General features: G+C 52.3%; 1 protein-coding gene across 1 annotated transcript in view; it reads right to left on the bottom strand.

The window, feature by feature from the left end:
- Positions 1-22,094, bottom strand: part of LOC121282433 (gamma-aminobutyric acid receptor subunit alpha-1-like) — a 545,721-nt gene that overhangs the window by 436,511 nt on the left and 87,116 nt on the right. The window contains exon 4 of the mRNA XM_041196146.1: positions 6,665-6,885. Coding sequence (XP_041052080.1) covers positions 6,665-6,885 — 221 coding nt within the window. The remainder of the gene's footprint in view (positions 1-6,664; positions 6,886-22,094) is intronic.

Genomic DNA, 22,094 nt, shown 5'->3' with positions numbered 1-22,094 from the left:
CGTACCCCCAGTTTCACACACACAGATACACACAAACACATGTACCTCCTGTTTCTCACACTCAGATACACACACACACACACGTACCCCCGTTTCACACACACATACACACACACACATGTACCCTGTTTCATACACACACACATGTACTCCATTTCACACACAAACAGACACACAAACACATGTACCTCCTGTTTCACACATACACACACATGTACCCCTTGTTTCTCACACTCAGACACATACACACACATACTCCATTTCACATACACACACACATACACACATACACACACACACACACGCGCATATATCCCAAGTTTCACACGCACAGACACACACATGCACTTGTTTCCCCATTTCACACGCACACAAACTCCGTTTCACACACACACGTTTCTCTCTCTCTCACACACACACAAATACACATATCCCCTGTTTCACACACACACACACACACACGTACCCCATTTCACACACATACCCCCTGTTTCACACAAACACACATATACCCACAGTTTCAAACACACACACATGTACCCCAAGTTTCAAACACACAAACACATGTAGCCCCAGTTTCAAATAGATACACATATACTTCATGTTTCAAACGCATACACATTTACCCCCAGTTTCAAACACACACACATGTACCCACAGTTTCAATCACACGCACATGTACCCCCAGTATCAAACACACACACACACATGTACCCCCTGTTTCACAGACACACACACATGCACATGTACCCCGTTTCACACAATGTAACCGTTTCTCACACACACACACACACATATGCCCTGTTTCACATACACAAACACACACACACGTACGCCCAGTTTCAAACACACACACATGTGCCCCCAGTTTCAAACACACACACACACACACACACACACATGTACCCTGTTTCACACACAGACACAAACACACACACACACACAAGTATCCCCTGTTTCACACACACACAAACACACACACACAAACACACACACACGTACCCCCAGTTTCCACACACACAGATACACACAAACACTTGTACCTCCTGTTTCACACATACACGCACATGTACCCCGTTTCTCACACTCAGAAAAACACACACACATGTACCCCCTGTTTCACACACACACACATACCTCCGTTTCTCACACATACACACATGTACCTCCTGTTCCACACACACACATACACACATGTGCACCCTGTTTCACACACACACACACACACACATGTATCCCCTGTTTCACAAACACACAGACACACACACACACATACCCCCAGTTTCGCATACACAGATACACACACAAACGTACCTCCTGTTTCACATATACACACATATGAACCCCCTGTTTCTCACACTCAGACACACACACATACCCCCTGTTTCACAGAGACACACTCCCATACCCCCGTTTCTCTTTCACACACACACACACACACACATGTACACCCTGTTTCACACACACAGATACACACAAACACATGTACCTCCTGTTTCTCACACTCAGACTCACACACACACACACACGTACCCCCTGTTTTACAGAGACACACACACATATCCCCGTTTCTCTTTCACACACACACATACATACACACATGCGTACACCGTTTTTCACCCACACACACACACACATGCCCCCAGTTTCACACACTCAGACAGACACATACACACACATATACCCCCTGTTTCACACACACACACACATATGTACCCCCTGTTTCACACACACATACACACACACACATGTACCCCATTTCACACTCACACACATGTACTCCGTTTCACACACACACAGACACACAGACACATGTACCTCCTGTTTCACACATACACACACATGTACCCTTTGTTTCTCACACTCAGACACATACACACACGTACTCCATTTCACACACACACACATACACACATACACACACACACACGCACATATCCCAAGTTTCACACACACAGACACACACATGCACTTGTATCCCCGTTTCACACGCACACAAACACGTACCCCGTTTCACACACACACGTTTCTCTCTCTCTCACACACACACAAACACACATATCCCCTGTTTCACACACACACATACACACACACACATGTACCCTCTTTCTCACACACACACACACACATGCAGATACCCCATTTCACTCACACACACATACCTTCTGTTTCACACAAACACATATACCCACAGTTTCAAACACACACAAATGTGCCCCCAGTTTCAAACACACACACATATATCCCAAGTTTCAAACACACAAACACATGTAGCCCCAGTTTCAAATAGATACACAAGAACTCCAAGTTTCAAACGCATACACATTTACTCCCAGTTTCAAACACACACACATGTACCCACAGTTTAAAACACACGCACATGTGTACCCCCAGTATCAAAAACACACACACAGATGTACCCCGCTGTTTCACAGAAACACACACATGCACATGTACCCCATTTCACACAATGTACCCCATTTCTCACACACCCACACATACATATACATGTACCCCCTGTTTCACACACACACACACACACACACACACACACATGCCCCCAGTTTCACACACTCAGACAGACACATACACACACATATACCCCCTGTTTCACACACACGTACACACACACATATATACCCCATTTCACACACACACACATGTACTCCGTTTCACACATACACAGACACACAAACACATGTACCTCCTGTTTCACACATACACACATGTACCCCTTGTTTCTCACACTCAGACACATACACACACGTACCCCCTGTTTCACACACACACACACACACACACGTACACTGTTTCACACACACACACAAGTACTCCCTGTTTCACACACACATACAAACACACACATGTACCATGTTTCACACAAACACACGCACAAACACATCCACACACATGTAACCCCAGTTTCAAACACAAACACATGTGCCCCCAGTTTCAAACACACACACATACATACACTCAGTTTTAAACACACAACACATGTACCCCCAGTTTCAAACACACACACACATGTACCCTCAGTTTCAAACACACAAGCACATGTACCCCCAGTTTCAAATACACACACACGTATCCCAAGTTTCAAACGCACACACATTTACCCCCAGTTTTAAACACATGCACATGTACTCCCAGTATCAAACACACACACACACATGTAACCCATTTCTCTCTCACACACACATACCCCTGACTTTCACACACACATGTACCCCCTGTTTCACACAAACACATGTATCCCATTTCTCTCTCACACACACGTACCCCCTGTTTCTCACACACACATACACACATACATGTACCCCATTTTTCACACACACAAACACATGTGCCCCCTGTTTCTCTCTCTCACACACACACACACACACACACACACACACATACACACACTGGTATCCCCAGTTTCAAACACACACACACACATGTACCCCCTGTTTCACACACACACACACATGTGCGCCCTGTTTCTCTCTCTCACACACACACACACGTACCCCCAGTTTCAAACAGACACACACACACACATATGTACCCCCTCTTTCACACACACACATGTATCCCATTTCTCTCTCACATGCACATACCCCCTGTTTCTCACACACAAACATACACACACACATGTACCCCCTTTTTCACACACACACACATGTGCCCCCTGTTTCTCTCTCTCTCCCACACACACACACACACACACACACACACGTACCCCGAGTTTCAAACACACACACGCACATGTACCCCCTGTTTCACACACACACACACACACACACACACACACACATGTACCCCGAGTTTCAAACACACACACACACATGTACCCCCTGTTTCACACACACACACACATGTGCGCCCTGTTTCTCTCTCTCACACACACACACACGTACCCCCAGTTTCAAACAGACACACACACACACACACATGTATCCCCTCTTTCACACACACACATGTATCCCATTTCTCTCTCACATGCACATACCCCCTGTTTCTCACACACAAACATACACACACACATGTACCCCCTTTTTCACACACACACACATGTGCCCCCTGTTTCTCTCTCTCTCTCACACACACACACACACACACACACATGTACCCCTTGTTTCACACACACACACAAACACACAATGTGCCCCCAGTTTCAAACAGACACAGACAGTACCCCCAGTTTCAAACACACACACACATATGTACCCTCAGTTTCAAACACATACGTACCCTCAGTTTCAAATACACAAACACACTTACCCCCAGTTTCAAACACACACGCACATATGTACCTCCAGTTTCAAATACACACACAAATTTACCCCCCCCCCCCCCGTTTCAAATTCATATACACACACACACACACACACACATGTACCCCCTGTTTCACACACACACACACACACACATGTACCCCCTGTTTCAAACACACACACACACATGTACCCCCTGTTTCACACACACAGACACACACACACACACACATGTACCCCGAGTTTCAAACACACACACACACATGTACCCCCTGTTTCACACACACAGACACACACACACACACACACATGTACCCCGAGTTTCAAACACACACACACACATGTACCCCCTGTTTCACACACACACACACACACACACACACACACATGTACCCCGAGTTTCAAACACACACACACACATGTACCCCGAGTTTCAAACACACACACACACATGTACCCCCTGTTTCACACACACACACACACACACACACACATGTACCCCGAGTTTCAAACACACACACACACATGTACCCCCTGTTTCACACACACACACACACACACACACACACACACACACACACACACACACATGTACCCCGAGTTTCAAACACACACACACACATGTACCCCCTGTTTCACACACACACACACACACACACACACACACATGTACCCCGAGTTTCAAACACACACACACACATGTACCCCCTGTTTCACACACACACACACATGTGCGCCCTGTTTCTCTCTCTCACACACACACACATGTATCCCCCAGTTTCAAACACACAAATATGGTTACAAACACATTTAATCACATGGGCATAAACACATATGAACACATATGCCTATGGATAACCACAGTCACAAGCACACATGTACACACGTGGTTCCAACAGGCACATGTATAAATACAGTTACAAACACACCATTGTAAATGCCTGGTCACAAACACTATTGGGTTTCTTTGAAGCCTTATGTGGAGGGGATGGAGGTGTCTTGCATTCAAAATCACTCTGTGCCTGATCGAGGGACCTGTGAAGAGTCACGCTCCTGTCCTAGCTGACGAAGACCCCTGCCCATCACGCAACCTCCATCCCAGAACCTCACTTCCCACCAACACTTCCCTGTAGCCTGGTTCCCTTGGTGACCCTGGGCCTCGATGGGAGCATTACCAGCAGCAGTCACTGCCTCCCCAGTGCTGCCCAGCAATACACAGCTGTTGGACTTTGGTTGGCTGGCAACTCTTAGGGGGCAGGATAACCATTCCTTGATTCCAGGGAAGGCCCGTCATTGGCCTGTCAGGTACCTGATTGGCACTTTAAGCAGCCAACCCTCCCGAAAAGAGGCAATGTCGAGCTGTCACCAGCTCCTCAGCCATTAGACAAAACCCAGGTCACCTATACATATGCATTTAAACACATGGGAGCAAACACGCATGAACACACAGGCAGCTAAAGATACAGCCACCAAAGGTGGAGTGACGGGAAATGCACAAGATGCCAAACTTGGAGAGAGCTCAAAGGACTGTATGTCTGGATGAGGTTATCGAATTAGGGAGGTGTGTGGTCATGGAGGGATTTTAAACAAGGACAAGAGTTTTAAAATACACAGTGACATATACCCATAATGCGCAGTGGATAGAATGAGGTTCATCTGAGAAATGATGGATAAATAGCTGACTGGTTTCTGTTGGTGAGACCAACCTTTACCAGGTTTTTCTCAGTTAATTAAAATTGTGTTACAACAGAAGACAATGGTACAAGTACTAACATTACTAACTGTTGGAGGCCCACGTCAGTGGGTCTGGATCCACACAAGGCGCTGTCTTCAGCAGAGCAAAGCAAAGGAGTAAGGCGATAAATAGTAATAGATTCGAGTGCTGGCCGAGTGGGTGCTGGTTACCTTTCTGGACTGGATACCCAGCAAACTGAGAATTCAAATTCAATTTTAAAAATCTGCAAATAAAAGTTGGTCACAGTGCAGGTGACCATAAAGCTGTAAGATTGTTGTAAAAACTGTCTGGTTCACTAATGTCCTTTAGGGGAGGAAATCTGCCATCCTTACCTGGTCTGGCCTACATGTGACTCCAGGCCTACAGCAATTTGGTGACTCTTAAATGGCTCAGCCAGGCACACAGTTGGATCAAAAAATGGTATCGTTTGTTCAAGATGGCTCACCCCAAGCACCTTCTCAAGGCGCTAAATATCTGAGCCACTCACATCCCACAAATAAATACAACTAAAATGATGACAACTAGTCAGTGTTTTGGAAATCTTGGTAAGAAGTGGAGTTTGCAGTAGGATGTAAGCAACCCTAATATGGCCACTGGAAATTAGGAAATTGATAGTTTGAATAACGAGTGATTTGAGTTTAAATGACAGGAATAATGGACGATTCTTTACCTCATGGTGTAGAGCAGGGTCCCATTGTCCACCAGCCTCAGCAGTTTGTTTGGAGTGGTCATGTTGTGTGCCACTGACTTCTTTCCATTGTGAAAGAAGGTGTCTGGAGTCCAGATCTTGCTGGCAAGAAGGTTGTTTAGTGGCAATATGCGCATAGGCCCTTTAAATTTGAGCCGCTCGTCCTTCCAACTCTGTCGGAAAAACACGTCAACGGTGTACTCCTGTATTCAGGAAAAACAAGGAGATGGTTAGGAGCACAGTTTGTTTTCTCATCTGGTCCCTATACCTGTACCTATTATCACTTCCCATTGCACCAAACCCTTTCATCAATGTTGCCAAGCAAAGAATGAATTCTGTTCACCAATAAATATTAAGCTTCAGTTTGTACTGTTTTATAGAATATTGGAATGATTACAGCACAGACAGAGGCCATTTGGCCCATCATGTCTGTGTCAGCTCACTGCAAGGGCACTCAGCTACTTTTACTCATCTGCCTTTTCCTCTTAGTCCTACAATGTCTTTTCACTTCTGCTAATTCCCTTTCGAAAGCTATGATTGAACCTGCCAACACAACACTCACAGGCAGCACTTTCCAGATCCTAACTACTCGCTCCATAAAAAGAGATTCTCCACATGTTGTCATTGCTTCTTTTACCAATCACCTTCAATCTCTGCCCTTTGATGCCAAAAGGTCTCAATTTGGAGAACCAGTGAAAACATGATGGGCTGAATGCCTCCTTTTGTGCTGTTGATTCTGGTTTTCAGTCCTTCCCTGAATGGGAACGGTTCCACCCTATCTACTCTGTCCAGACCTCTTGATGATTTTGCATATCTCTATTAAATCTACTGTCAACCTTCTGTTCTCCAAGGAAAACAGTCCTAACTTCTCCTACCTGAAGTTGTTTATATATAGTAGTATTTTTGTAAATCTTTTCTGCGCTCTCTCTAATGCCTTCACATCCTTCCTTAAGTGTGTTGCCCAGAGCTGGATGCAATGCTCTAGTTAAGCTGATCCGCTGTTTTATACAAGATCACTGTAACTCCCTTACCTTCATTCTGTAGACCCCAATTTAGGAAGCCCAGGGATGAATTTATGCTCCCCACCAGCCCCCACCCCAACCAGCATATTTGACCTCCAACCTATGTTCCATATTAGAGTGGGTGGTGTAGGTGTCAGGCAGGCTGCCTGCCCTTAGGGCTATTGTGGCCTCTAGTAGCCAATTACTGGGCACTTGGAGGCATCATTCCTGCCCAAGATCATACCCCCTCTCTAAGCATCACCGCCCTCCTCGACAAATCATCTGCAAATTTTGAAACTGTGCCCTAAATCTAGGTCTAGGTCATTAATATATATCAGGGAGAGCAAAGGGCACAACGCTGAATCCTGGGGAACTCCACTACAAACCTTCTTCCAGCCTGAAAAACATCCATTTACCTCCACTTTCTGTTTCTGTCACTCAGCGAATATTGTATCCATAGCCAGAATTTTATGTCTCGCTGGCGGGCGAGCCCGCGCCCGGCTCAAACAGACGCGAAACCCTTTTGAGTACAAACATGTTTCCATCTGTTCCTATTCAGATGAAGTTACGTTGTTTCATAGTTTGCCATTGTGAGATTTGAACTCTTGATCTTGGGGTTACAAACCCAGTACCATAACCACTTGGCTATTTAGGCCAAGCTCAAACAGATGTGAAATAGTGAGCGTCCTGACCCGCCAACAATTAAGCCCGTTAACAATGCAGTTAACAGTGATTTGACATGGCCCGTCCACATTTATGGTTGGCGGATGGGCCATTCTCCCAGGCAGCCTTCACATTTTTACTCAAACCTCGACCCAGGGCAGGATGAAATCTCCATGGGGAAATAAAACAGAAAGAGATATCTGGGGACTGTTTTTTTTATGAGTTAGGCTTTCAGGAGCTTGATTGTGCTGCATGGACATATTTTTCAGCATTGCTGTCGTTTCCTTTAGTCTGTGGAGGTCTGCAGCTCCCTGGGGCAGCTGTCTGCCTGCAGGGAATTCACTCGAAGCGCTCACCACACGCTCAGTTAGCTAGGCACCTGCCCTCTTCCTGCCCCCACCCCAGCAGCACCAAGAACTTCTCAGTGCATGTTTCATGCTGGCTGGATGTTAATTTGCCAGCCAGCCTGAAATCACGGGTGGGGCATCTGCTTCTGGACCTGCCTATCACGCTTGATCGCTGAATGAAAAATCCAGGCCCCAGGAGAGGTGTCAATATAAACAGCCCTGATTTCTCTTCTCACCACCTGTCTATAAATAGAAAGGTATTGGGTTTTCTTCCTCCTTTATAAGTGGTGGCATGTTTCCCAACTCCTTGGTTTTGTTGTGATCCAATTTCTAATAATAACCCCGCAGAAAATTCGTGATAGGATGAATTCAGAGGGTTACTTTATTTGCACATACTCAATCATAGGAGGAGGATGGCAACGCTGTCTCCTTTTCACTCGTACAATAAAAGAGAAAGAAAGATTTACAGGGCAAAGACCACAAAGAAAAGAATTATTGTTTCACATGAATTCAGAGTCCAGAATCAAAGTCCAATGGCGGATTCAGGCTGACCTGATGCTGGATAATTCAGTTTTCCAGTTGAGTTGACTTCCACAATGAGGCAAGCACACAGAGATGGACCAGTCTTGTAGGTAATAGCACAGAAGTTCCTGTAGAAACAGTATAGATGGAGCCACGTATTCACACCCGGACAGAGCCCCTTTTCTGTACTGCTGCTTGGCAGTGAAATATGGAAGACTGAGCTCTGCAGTATAGCAAGACAGTATAACTGTTTCTCCCAGCTAGTGGTTCATATCACGTGACTCCCATCTCTCCACACCACCTTTGACAAAGGACGTGTATTCCTCAGCTGGGTCTCTGATGTTGCTAAATATCCCAGTCATTAAGAATTGAAAGGAAGATTTCAGGGCTTTTTGGCCCAGCAGACCAGTAGACTCCAGTTGGCAGCCTGGCTTCTGAAATGCAGAGAGTCTTTGTGTAGTGCTCTTTGAAGTTGGTCTCTGCTGACCACAGGGTGTTTTGGTTTCTTCAGAGACAACAAGGTGAAAGCTTCTTTGAAACTGTCAAATAGCTCTTTTGTTCAGGGTCAAGACAGACATAGCTTCAGCCACATTAAAAGACAGAAATCAGCCATGATGATGTATATAATATATTTTATAAAAATATAAAATGTGAGGTCTCCGAACCCTGACACTACTGCCCCTTTTATTCCATAATATTCAAATTTGTTCACAAATCTGTTATGTGGCTCTGTATCAAATGCCTTTCAGAAGCCATTTTATATCCACTGTGTTTCCTTCTGTCCCATTGGTTTTCTGGGCTATAAAAGTTTAACTTGTTCTGTCAACCAAAACTGTCAAACTGAATATTCTCAATTAATTTAAGGGTAAATTAGACAAGCACATGATGGGGAGGGGAACGGAGGGTTATGCTGATAGAGACATAGGGCGGAATTATCCGGACCCCTTGGCGTGCGGGTCATGGCAGGCGGGAGGGTACAATACAGTTAGAAGGCTAAAAATTGGTTTCATGCTGTTGTGAAACCAGGTCATGATCGTCTGTTCCACCCATCAATAATGGGCCGTGTTTCCCACCACTGCACGTCAGGAACATCGTTTTAATACATTTACAACTATTTAGGAGCCCTGCTTTCCAGAATCATCCCTCCACGTCAAATTTACCGCCCACGTCGGCGTGACTTCAGAACGGCTGCTTCATACTGCCTCCTTAAGGCTTGCACCTGGCGAGCTGAACTTCGGGAGGAACTCGGGGCGGAGTGCACACAACCTTGCACAGCTCTCGTGAGGATTGCCTGGGGGACATTAAGGAAGAGGCTCTGCTCATTCGGGGGTGGGGGGCCACAGGCAAGTTGCTTTTTCAGCTGACTTTCAATGCAGTGCTGGGACAAGAGCTCCAGTGTGGGTCAGGCCAGGGCGGTGGGGTGGGGAACTGGGGGTAAAGGTAACACAGACTGAAGGAAGTGCACAATTACTTGCCAGGGTGAGGAGTTGGGTGGGGAAGGGGGAGGGTGAGGGAGTGACCATGCACTTGAAAAGCTTGTCAAAAGTAAGCATTCTTCTGCAGCTGAGGCTGTTCAGCAGCAGCTTCATTGACACGCTTGGAGCCAGGCCTCTGAAGCTTTGCTGCCCACTCAAGCAACACAAAAGCATAAAAGTGCCACCAAGCACTCCAGAACTTTTCACCCTTCAGGCGCAGACTGCAAATTAATCAGCATTTTATGGGGCAGCAGAGCAATTGGCCGATTGGGCAAGTTGTAGAATCCCCTTGCTAAAGCTGGTCATGGAGCAGTCACTAGGAGGGATGCTCACAGCCCCTTGCAATGTCTTTATTAAGGTTTGGACCAGCCTCCCGCTGGTCCAAGCTAACAGTGCAGCCTTGCAGTGTGGGTTAGGATAATGCCTGTGCCTGAGCTGAGAGCACAGCATGCAGTCCAATGGGCAAAGCTGCCACCAATTGGCCAGGTGGATTGGGGGGGAGGTGGATGGAGTTTCAGACAACCATGAAGCGCACTAAACACTGGCCATCCAAGTAGTGGTCAGCACTCTCTGACATGCGTGAAGGTGCCTTCACACTTAACCAAGAGAGGTCCTTATGCTAACCCATGCAACTCTCTCTTCAATCCTGCAGGAGGAGAACATCAGGATCATGGAGCCTGGTAATTTAGCGATAAGCTTTATGCCTTAGAGGGAGCAGAGAAGAAGGGGAAGAGCACAGTAGAGGTGCCTGGCTTAGCGAATGGAGGAGCACCTCCCTCAACATGAAGGTGTAGCAGGGCCTGCTGTGCACGCAGCTGAAGATCGACAGAGAGCTGTCACTCAAAGAAGCCTAGCTAGACGCAGGGTCTTTGATGGCCCTTGTCACTCCTGCAGATGACTGAGAACCAGTGTCGCCCAAGACTGCGCATGTTTAGGAATCTGGACGGTCACATCTGCCACTGGCTGCAGGATTTGGCTCCATGGGGACATGGAGGGCATCCACTGCCAGTGGCCCTGAAAGTGACTGCAGTGCTCAATTTGAATGACAGTGGCTTATTCCAGGGCACTACAGGTGACCTATGTGTGATCTCGCAAGCTTCTATGCACAAGTGTATCTGGGAGGTCAGACACCATCTTCAGGCAGGTACACAACTTTCTGCATTTTGCCCAGGATCAGAAAAGCCAGGAAGCAAGAGCACCTGGATTTGCCCAGATCTCAGGTTTCCCTCTGGTGCAGGGTGCTATCGACTGTCCTCACATGGTGCTCAGATCTTCGTGACAACAAGTGGTTAACCACATCAACCACAAGGGATTCCACTCACTGAATGTTCAGCTAGTCTGCGACCACTACAAATGCATCCTAAAGATCTGCGCATGATTCCCAGGGAGTATCTATGACTCGTACATCCTCGGCCGGTCTCAGATCCCTGATGTCTTTCAGGATCCACAGAGGCTGCAGGGTTGGTTCCTCCGGGACAAGGGCTACCCACGGAGGCTGTGACTGATGACACCCATGCGGTGGCCTCAGACTGCAGCAGAGAGAAGGTCCACTAAGGCTCATGCCACAACCTGGACTTTGGTGGAGCAAACAATAGGCATTTTGAAAATGAGGTTCCAGTGCCTCAAAAGGTCTGGTGGAGCACAGCAATACAGTCCCCAGAGGTGCATAAATATTCACACAGCCTCTGAGAATGTCTGCCTCCTGTCTGGCCGAGGGCAGCTCATTTGCACTCTGTGATCAGGGTCATATCATGGAGAAACAGCCATGAAATTTAAATGCACCTGATCCTTTGTCCACCTTCAGCACCTGACCCCTTCAGCAGTACAGTGTCACTGGTTACAGATGCTGGTGTGATGAGGGCCAGCCGCTCCATAGAGGCACTGAGAGCACATCGAGAGAATGATGGAGCTCTGTGGTGCCTGCCCACTACATTCTGGCAGCAATGACCAGCACTGCTGAGGTGCAGGCATCAGTAATATATCCAGGGAGTGTGAGGCTGGACCATTGCTTTGGTCTGAAAGCTGCAGAGGACACAGGGAAGAGGCCTTGGACTGACACATCTGCATTTATCTGTGCAGGAAGGTTTCACATTGGAATGAAAAGAAAACTGCTCATCAGAACAAGGAGCCACAGGCAGGGACAAATTCTTGGGAGTTTATTAACAACAGTGAACAGTGTGTACAAGTGATTAACACGCCTGCCCAGGCTGTGCTCCCTGATTGGGCTCAGGGGCAGCTTGTTCCTGCCTGACTGGGAGCTGTTGCTGTGTTGCAGTGTGCTGGCTGTGGCTGATGCTGCTGGTGCTGGAAAAGGAACACTCTGCTGCTGCTGCTGGGAGAGGTACAACCTGCAACTGCTGCTGGGAAATGTACACCACGCTGCTGCTACTGGGAGAGGTACACCCTGCTGCTGCTGGCAGAGGGACAGCCTGCTGCTGCTGGGAGAGGTACAACCTGCAACTGCTGCTGGGAAATGTACACCACGCTGCTGCTACTGGGAGAGGTACACCCTGCTGCTGCTGGCAGAGGGACAGCCTGCTGCTGCTGCTCGAGAGGTACAACCTGCAACTGCTGCTGGGAAATGTACACCACGCTGCTGTTACTGGGAGAGGTACACCCTGCTGCTGCTGGCAGAGGGACAGCCTGCTGCTGCTGCTGGAGAGGTACACCCTGCTGCTGCTGCTGCTGGGAAATGTACATGCTGCTGCTGCTGGAGAGGTACACACTGCTGCTGCTGGGAAATGTATACGCTGCTGCTGCTGCGGGAGAGGTACACCCTGCTGCTGCTGCTGGAGAGGTACACCCTGCTGCTGCTGCTGGGAGAGGTACACCCCGCTGCTGCTGCTGGGAGAGGTACATCCTGCAGCTGCTGGAGAGGTACATTCTGCTGCTGCTGCTGGGAGAAGTACACCCTGCAGCTGATGGGAGAGGTATATCCTGCTGCTGCTGGGAGAGGTACACCCTGCTGCTATAGCTGCTGGGAGAGGTACACCCTGCTGCTGCTGCTGGGAATTTTACACCCTGCTGCTGATGCTGGAGATGTACATCCTGATGCTGCTGCTGCTGCTGGGAAATGTACACCTCGCTGCTGCTGCTGGGAGTGGTACACCCTGCTGCTGCTGCTGCTGCTGCTGCTGGGAAATGTACACCCTGCTGCTGCTGCTGGAGATGTACATCCTGCTGCTGCTGCTGCTGGGAGAGGGACACCCTGCTGCTGCTCCTGGAGAGGTACACCTTGCTGCTGCTGCTGCTGCTGGGAGAGGTACACCCTGCTGCTGCTGCTGGGAGAGGGACACCCTGCTGCTGCTGGGAGAGGTGCAACCTGCACCTGTTATTGGGAAATGTACACCCCGCTGCATGCTGCTGGGAGAGGTACACCCTGCTGCTGCTGCTGCTTGGAGAGGTACACCCTGCTGCTGCTGCTGCTTGGAGAGGTACACCCTGCCGCTGCAGGGAGAGGTACACCCTGCAGCTGCTGCTGGGAGAGGTACACCCTGCTGCTGCTGCTGCTGGAGAGGTACATCCTGCTGCTAATGCTGGGAGTGGTATACCCTGCTGCTGCTGGGAGAGTTACACCATGCTGCTGCTGCTGGGAGAGGTACACCCTGCTGCTGCTGCTAGAGAGGTACATCATGCTGCTACTGCTACTGTTGGGAAATGTACACCCTGCTGCTGCACTGGGAGAGGTACACCTTGCTGCTGCTGCTGCTGGGAGAGGGACACCCTGCTGCTGCTGCTGGGAGAGGTACACCCTGCTGCAGCTGCTGCTGGGAGAGGGACAACCTGCTGCTGTTGTTGGGAAGTACATCCTGCTGCTACTGCTGCTGCTGGGAGAGGTACACCCTGCTGCTTCTGCTGGGTGACGGACACCCTGCAGCTGCTGCTGCTGGAGAGGTATACCCCGCTGCTGCCCCTGGGAGAGGTACACCTTGTTGCTGCTGCTGCTGGGAGAGGGACTCCCTGCTGCTGCTGCTGGGAGAGGGACAACCTGCTGCTGCTGCTGGGAGAGGTACACCCTGCTGCTGGAAGAGGGACAACTGCTGCTGCTGCTGGGAAAGGGACACCCTGGTGCTGCTGCTGAGACAGGGATACCCTGCTGCTGCTGCTGGGGAGGGACACCCTGCTTCTGCTGCTGGGAGACGGAAACCCTGCTGATGCTGCTGGGATAGGGATACCAAGATGCTGCTGCTGCTGGGGGAGGGACAACCTGGTGCTGCTGCTGGGAGATGGAAAACCTGATGCTGCTGCTGGAGAGGTACACCCTGCTGCTGGTGCTGCTGGAGAGGTACATCCTGCTGCTGCTGGGAGAGGGACAACCTGCTGCTGCTGCTGGGAGAGGGACACCCTGCTGCTGCTGCTGGGAGAGGGACACCCTGCTGCTGCCCCTGGGAGAGGTACACCTTTTTGCTGCTGCTGCTGGGAGAGGGACTCCCTGCTGCTGCTGCTGGGAGAGGGACAAACTGCTGCTGCTGCTGGGAGAGGGACACCCTGCTGCTGCTGCTGGGAGAGGGACTCCCTGCTGCTGCTGGGAGGGGGACAAACTGCTGCTGCTGCTGGGAGAGGGACTCCCTGCTGCTGCTGCTGGGAGAGAGACAAACTGCTGCTGCTGCTGGGAGAGGGACACCCTGCTGCTGCTGCTGGGACAGGGATACCCTGCTGCTGCTGCTGGGAGACGGACACCCTGCTGATGCTGCTGGGATAGGGATACCAAGATGCTGCTGCTGGGAGAGGGACAACCTGCTGCTGCTGCTGGGAGATGGAAAACCTGATGCTGCTGCTGGAGAGGTACACCCTGCTGCTGGTGCTGTTGGAGAGGTACATCCTGCTGCTGCTGGGAGAGGGACAACCTGCTGCTGCTGCTGGGAGAGGGACACCCTGCTGCTGCTGCTGCTGGGAGAGGGACACCCTGCTGCTGCTGCTGCTGAGGGAGTTACCACTCTGCTGCTGCTGCTGCTACTGGGAGAAGTACACTCTGCTGCTGCTGCTGGGAAATGTACACGCTGCTGCTGCTGCTGGAGAGGTACACCCTGTTGCTGCTGCTGTGAGAGGTACACACTGCTGCTGCTGGGAATTGTACACCCTGCTGCTGCTGCTGGGAGAGGTACACACTGCCACTGCTGGGAGAGGTACACCCTGCTGCTGCTGCTGGGAGAGGTACACACTGCTGCTGCTGCTGCTGGGAATTGTACACCCTGCTGCTGCTGCTGCTGGAGAATTACATTCTGCTGCTGCTGCTGGGAATGTACACGACACTGCTGCTGCTGCTGGGAGAGGTACATCCTGCTGCTGCTGCTGCTGGGAAATGTGCACCCTGCTGCAGCTGCTGGAGATGTACATCCTCCTGCTGCTGAGAGAGGTACACCCTGCTGTTGCTGCTGGAGAGGTACATCCTGCTGCTGCTGCTGGGAGAGGTAAACCCTGCTGCTGCTGGGAGAGGTACACACTGCCACTGCTGGGTGAGGTACACGCTGCTGCTGCTGCTGGGAGAGGTAAACCCTGCTGCTGGGAGAGGTACACACTGCCAATGCTGGGTGAGGTACATGCTGCTGCTGCTGCTGGGAGAGGTACACCCTGCTGCTGCTGCTGCTGGAGAGGTACATCCTGCTGCTAATGCTGGAAGTGGTATACTCTGCTGCTGCTGGGAGAGTTACACCATGCTGCTGCTGCTGGGAGAGGTACACCCTGCTGCTGCTGCTAGAGAGGTACATCATGCTGCTACTGCTACTGTTGGGAAATGTACACCCTGCTGCTGCACCTGGGAGAGGTACACCCCGCTGCTGCTGCTGCTGGTAAAGATACACCTTGCTGCTGCTGCTATTGGGAGAGGTACACACTGCTGCTGCTGCTACTGGGAGAGGTACACCCTGCTGCTTCTGCTACTGGGAGAGGTACACTCTGCTGCTGCTGCTACTGGGAGAGGTACACCCTGCTGCTTCTGCTACTGGGTGTGGTACACCCTGCTACTGCTGGGAGATGTACACCCTGCTGTTGCTGTTGCAGCTGCTGGGAGAGGTACACCCTGCTGCTGTTGCTGGAAGAGGTACACCCTGCTGCTGCTACTGGAAGAGGTACACCCTGCTGTGCTGCTGGGAGAGGTACACACTGATGCTGCAGGGAAAGGTACACCCTGCTGCTGCTGCCGGGGGAGGTACACCTTGCCGCTGCTGCTGCTGGGAGAGGTACACCCTGCTGCTGCTGCTTGGATAGGTACACCCTGCTGTGCTGCTGGGAAATGTACACCCCGCTGCTGCTGCAGGGAGAGGTACACGCTGCTGCTGCTGCCGGGAGAGGTCCAAACAGCTGCTGCTGCTGGGCGATGTACACATTGCTTCAGCTACTGGGAGATGTGCACCCTGCTGCTGCTGGGATATGTACACCCTGCTGCTGCTGGGAGAGGTACACCCTGCTGCTGCTGGGAGATGTACACCCTGCTGCTGCTGATGGGAGAGCTACACCCTGCTGCTGCTGATGGGAGAGCTACACCCTGCTGCTGCTGCTGCTGGGAGAGGTACACCCTGCTGCTGCTGCTACTGGGAGATGTACACCCTGCTGCTTCTGCAACTGGGAGAGGTACACCCTGCTGCTTCTGCTATTGGGAGAGGTACACCCTGCTGCTGCTGCTACTGGGAGAGGTACACCCTGCTGCTGCTCCTACTGGGAGAGGTACACTCTGCTGCTGCTGCTGCTGGAGAGGAACACTCTGCTGCTGCTGCTGCTGTGAGAGGTACACCCTGCTGCTGCTCCTACTGGGAGAGGTACACCCTGCTGCTGCTGCTGCTGGAGAAGTACACTCTGCTGCTGCTGCTGCTGTGAGAGGTACACCTTGCTGCTGCTGCTGGGAGTAGGACACCCTGCTGCTTCTGCTTCGAGAGGTACACCCTGCTGCTGCTGGGAGAGGTACACACTGCCGCTGCTTCTGCGAGAGGTACACCCTGCTGCTGCTGGGAGAGGTACACCCTGCTGCTGCTTGGAGAGGTACACCCTGCTGTGCTGCTGGGAAATGTACACCCCGCTGCTGCTGCAGGGAGAGGTACACCCTGCTGCTGCTGCTGTCGGGAGAGATCCAAACTGCTGCTGCTGCTGGGAGATGTACACATTGCTGCTGCTGGTGAGAGAAGTACACCCTGCTACTGCTGCTGGGAGAGCTACACCCTGCTGCTGGGAGAGGTACAGCTTGCTGCTGCAGCTTCTGGGAGAGGTTCACCCTGCTGCTGCTGGTGCTGGGAGAGGTATAGCTTGCTGCTGCTGCTGCTGTTTGAAGAGGTACACCATGTTGCTGCTGCTGCTGGGAGTGCTACAGCCTGCTGCTTCTGCTACTGGGAGATGTACACACTGCTGCTGCTGCTGGGAGAAGTACACCCGTTACTGCTGGGAGATGTACACACTGCTGCTGCTGGGAGAGGTACACCCTGCTGCTGCAGCTAGGAGAGGTACATCCCACTGCTGCTGCTGGTAAAGATACACCTTGCTGCTGCTGCTACTGGGAGAGGTACACCCTGCTGCTGCAGCTGGAAGAGGTACACCCTGCTGCTGCTGCTACTGGGAGAGGTACACCCTGCTGCTGCTGCTACTGGGAGAGGTACACCCTGCTGCTTCTGCTACTGGGAGAGGTACACTCGGCTGCTGCTGCTACTGGGAGAGGTACACCCTGCTGCTGCTGCTGCTGCTGGGAGAGGTACTTGCTGCAACTGCTGCTCAGAAATGTACACCCCGCTGCTGCTGGTGGGAGAGGTACACCTTGCTGCTGCTGCTGTGAGAGGGACATCCTGCTGCTGCTGCTGGAGATGTATACCCTGCTGCTGCTGCTGGGAGAGGTACAGCCTGCACCTGCAGCTGGGAAATGTGCACCGCGCTGCTGCTGCTGGGAGAGGTACACCCTGCTGCTGCTGCTGTGAGAGGTACACCCTGCTGCTGCTGCTGGGAGAGGTACACACTGCCTCTGCTGGGTGAGGTACACCCTGCTGCTGCTGCTGCTGCTGGGAAATGTACACGCTGCTGCTGCTGCTGGAGAGGTACACCCTGCTGCTGCTGGGAGAGGTACACCCTGCTGCTGCTGGGAGAGGTACACCCTGCTGCTGCTGCTGGGAGAGGTACACACTGCCACTGCTGGGTGAGGGACACCCTGCTGCTGCTGCTGGGAGAGGTACACACTGCTGCTGCTGCTGCTTCTGGGAAATGTAACCCTGCTGCTGCTGGGCAAGGTACACCCTGCTGCCCCTGCTATTGGGAGAGGTACACCCCGCTGTTGCTGCTGCTACTGGGAGAGGGACACCCTGCTGCTGCTGCTACTGGGAGAGGTACATCCTGCTGCTGCTGGGAGAGGTGCACCCTGCTGCTGCAGCTGGGAGAGGTACACCCCGCTGCTGCTGCTGCTGGTAAAGATACACCTTGCTGCTGCTGCTACTGGGAGAGGTACACACTGCTGCTGCTGCTACTGGGAGAGGTACATCCTGCTGCTTCTGCTGGGAGAGGTACACACTGCCTCTGCTGGGTGAGGTACACCATGCTGCTGCTGCTGCTACTGGGAGAAGAAAACTCTGCTGCTGCTGCTGCTGGGAAATGTACACGCTGCTGCTGCTGCTGGAGATGTACACCCTGCTGCTACTGGGAGAGGTACACACTGCTGCTGCTACTGGGAGAGGTACACCCTGCTGCTTCTGCTGGGAGAGGTACACACTGCTTCTGCTGGGTGAGGTACACCCTGCTGCTGCTGCTGCTACTGGGAGAAGCAAACTCTGCTGCTGGGAAATGGACACGCTGCTGCTGCTGCTGGAGAGATACACCCTGCTGCTGCTGGGAGAGGTACACCCTGCTGCTGCTGCTGGGAGAGGTACACACTGCCACTGCTGGGTGAGGGACACCCTACTGCTGCTGCTACTGGGAGAGGTACACTCTGCTGCTGCTGCTACTGGGAGAGGTACACCCTGCTGCTTCTGCTACTAGGTGTGGTACACCCTGCTACTGCTGGGAGATGTACACACTGCTGTTGCTGTTGCAGCTGCTGGGAGAGGTACACCCTGCTGCTGTTGCTGGAAGAGGTACACCCTGCTGCTGCTACTGGAAGAGGTACACCCGGCTGTGCTGCTGGGAGAGGTACACACTGATGCTGCTGCTGGGAGAGGTACACCCCGCTGCTGTTGGGAAAGGTACACCCTGCTGCTGCTGCTGGGGGAGGTACACCTTGCCGCTGCTGCTGCTGGGAGAGGCACACCCTGCTGCTGCTGCTTGGATAGGTACACCCTGCTGTGCTGCTGGGAAATGTACACCCCGCTGCTGCTGCAGGGAGAGGTACACGCTGCTGCTGCTGCTGCTGGGAGAGGTCCAAACAGCTGCTGCTGCTGGGCGATGTACACATTGCTTCAGCTACTGGGAGATGTGCACCCTGCTGCTGCTGGGATATGTACACCCTGCTGCTGCTGGGAGAGGTACACCCTGCTGCTGCTGGGAGATGTACACCCTGCTGCTGCTGGGAGAGGTACACCCTGCTGCTACTGATGGGAGAGCTACACCCTGCTGCTGCTGCTGCTGGGAGAGGTACACCCTGCTGCTGCTGCTACTGGGAGATGTACACCCTGCTGCTTCTGCAACTGGGAGAGGTACACCCTGCTGCTTCTGCTATTGGGAGAGGTACACCCTGCTGCTGCTGCTACTGGGAGAGGTACACCCTGCTGCTGCTCCTACTGGGAGAGGTACACTCTGCTGCTGCTGCTGCTGGAGAGGTACACTCTGCTGCTGCTGCTGCTGTGAGAGGTACACCCTGCTGCTGCTGCTGGGAGTAGGACACCCTGCTGCTTCTGCTTCGAGAGGTACACCCTGCTGCTGCTGGGAGAGGTACACACTGCCGCTGCTTCTGCGAGAGGTACACCCTGCTGCTGCTTGGAGAGGTACACCCTGCTGTGCTGCTGGGAAATGTACACCCCGCTGCTGCTGCAGGGAGAGGTACACATTGCTGCTGCTGGTGAGAGATGTACACCCTGCTACTGCTGCTGGGAGAGCTACACCCTGCTGCTGGGAGAGGTACAGCTTGCTGCTGCAGCTTCTGGGAGAGGTTCACCCTGCTGCTGCTGGTGCTGGGAGAGGTATAGCTTGCTGCTGCTGCTGCTGTTTGAAGAGGTACACCATGTTGCTGCTGCTGCTGGGAGTGCTACACCCTGCTGCTTCTGCTACTGGGAGATGTACACACTGCTGCTGCTGCTGGGAGAAGTACACCCGTTGCTGCTGGGAGATGTACACGCTGCTGCTGCTGGGAGAGGTACACCCTGTTGCTGCAGCTGGGAGAGGTACACCCCGCTGCTGCTGCTGCTGGTAAAGATACACCTTGCTGCTGCTGCTACTAGGCGAGGTACACACTGCTGCTGCTGCTACTGGGAGAAGTACACCCTGCTGCTGCTGCTGGGAGAAGTACACCCGTTGCTGCTGGGAGAGTTACACCCTGCTGCTGCAGCTGGAAGAGGTACACCCCGCTGCTGCTGCTGCTGGTAAGGGTACACCCTGCTGCTGCTGCTACTGGGAGAGGTACACCCTGCTGCTGCTGCTACTGGGAGAGGTACACCCTGCTGCTGCTGCTGCTGCTGGGAGAGGTACTCGCTGCAACTGCTGCTCGGAAATGTACACCCCGCTGCTGCTGGTGGGAGAGGTGCACCCTGCTGCTGCTGCTGTGAGAGGGACATCCTGCTGCTGCTGCTGGAGATGTATACCCTGCTTCTGCTGCTGGGAGAGGTACACCCTGCAGCGGCTGCTGGGAGAGGTACACCCTGCACCTGCAGCTGGGAAATGTGCACCGCGCTGCTGCTGCTGGGAGAGGTACACCCTGCTGCTGCTGCTGGGAGAGGTACACACTGCTGCTGCTGCAGGGAGAGGTACACACTGCCTCTGCTGGGTGAGGTACACCCTGCTGCTGCTGCTACTGGGACAAGTACACCCTGCTGCTGCTGCTGCTACGGGGAGAAGAATACTCTGCTGCTGCTGCTGCTGCTGGGAAATGTACAAGCTGCTGCTGCTGCTGGAGAGGTACACCCTGCTGCTGCTGGGAGAGCTACACCCTGCTGCTGCTGGGAGAGGTACACCCTGCTGCTGCTGCTGCTGGGAGAGGTACACACTGCCACTGCTGGGTGAGGGACACCCTGTTGCTGCTTCTTCTGGGAAATGTAACCCTGCTGCTGCTGGGCAAGGTACACCCTGCTGCCCCTGCTATTGGGAGAGGTACACCCCGCTGTTGCTGCTGCTACTGGGAGAGGGACACCCTGCTGCTGCTGCTACTGGGAGAGGTACAACCTGCTGCTTCTGCTGGGTGAAGTACACCCCACTGCAGCTGGGAGATGTACACCCTGCTGCTGCTGGGAGAGGTGCACCCTGCTGCAGCTGCTGCTGGGAGATATACACCCTGCTGCTGATGCTGCTGGGA

The sequence above is a fragment of the Carcharodon carcharias genome, chromosome 9 (genome assembly GCF_017639515.1).
Source record: "Carcharodon carcharias isolate sCarCar2 chromosome 9, sCarCar2.pri, whole genome shotgun sequence".
NCBI classification, from domain to species: Eukaryota; Metazoa; Chordata; class Chondrichthyes; order Lamniformes; family Lamnidae; genus Carcharodon; species Carcharodon carcharias.
This window is presented reverse-complemented; position numbering and strand designations above follow the sequence as displayed.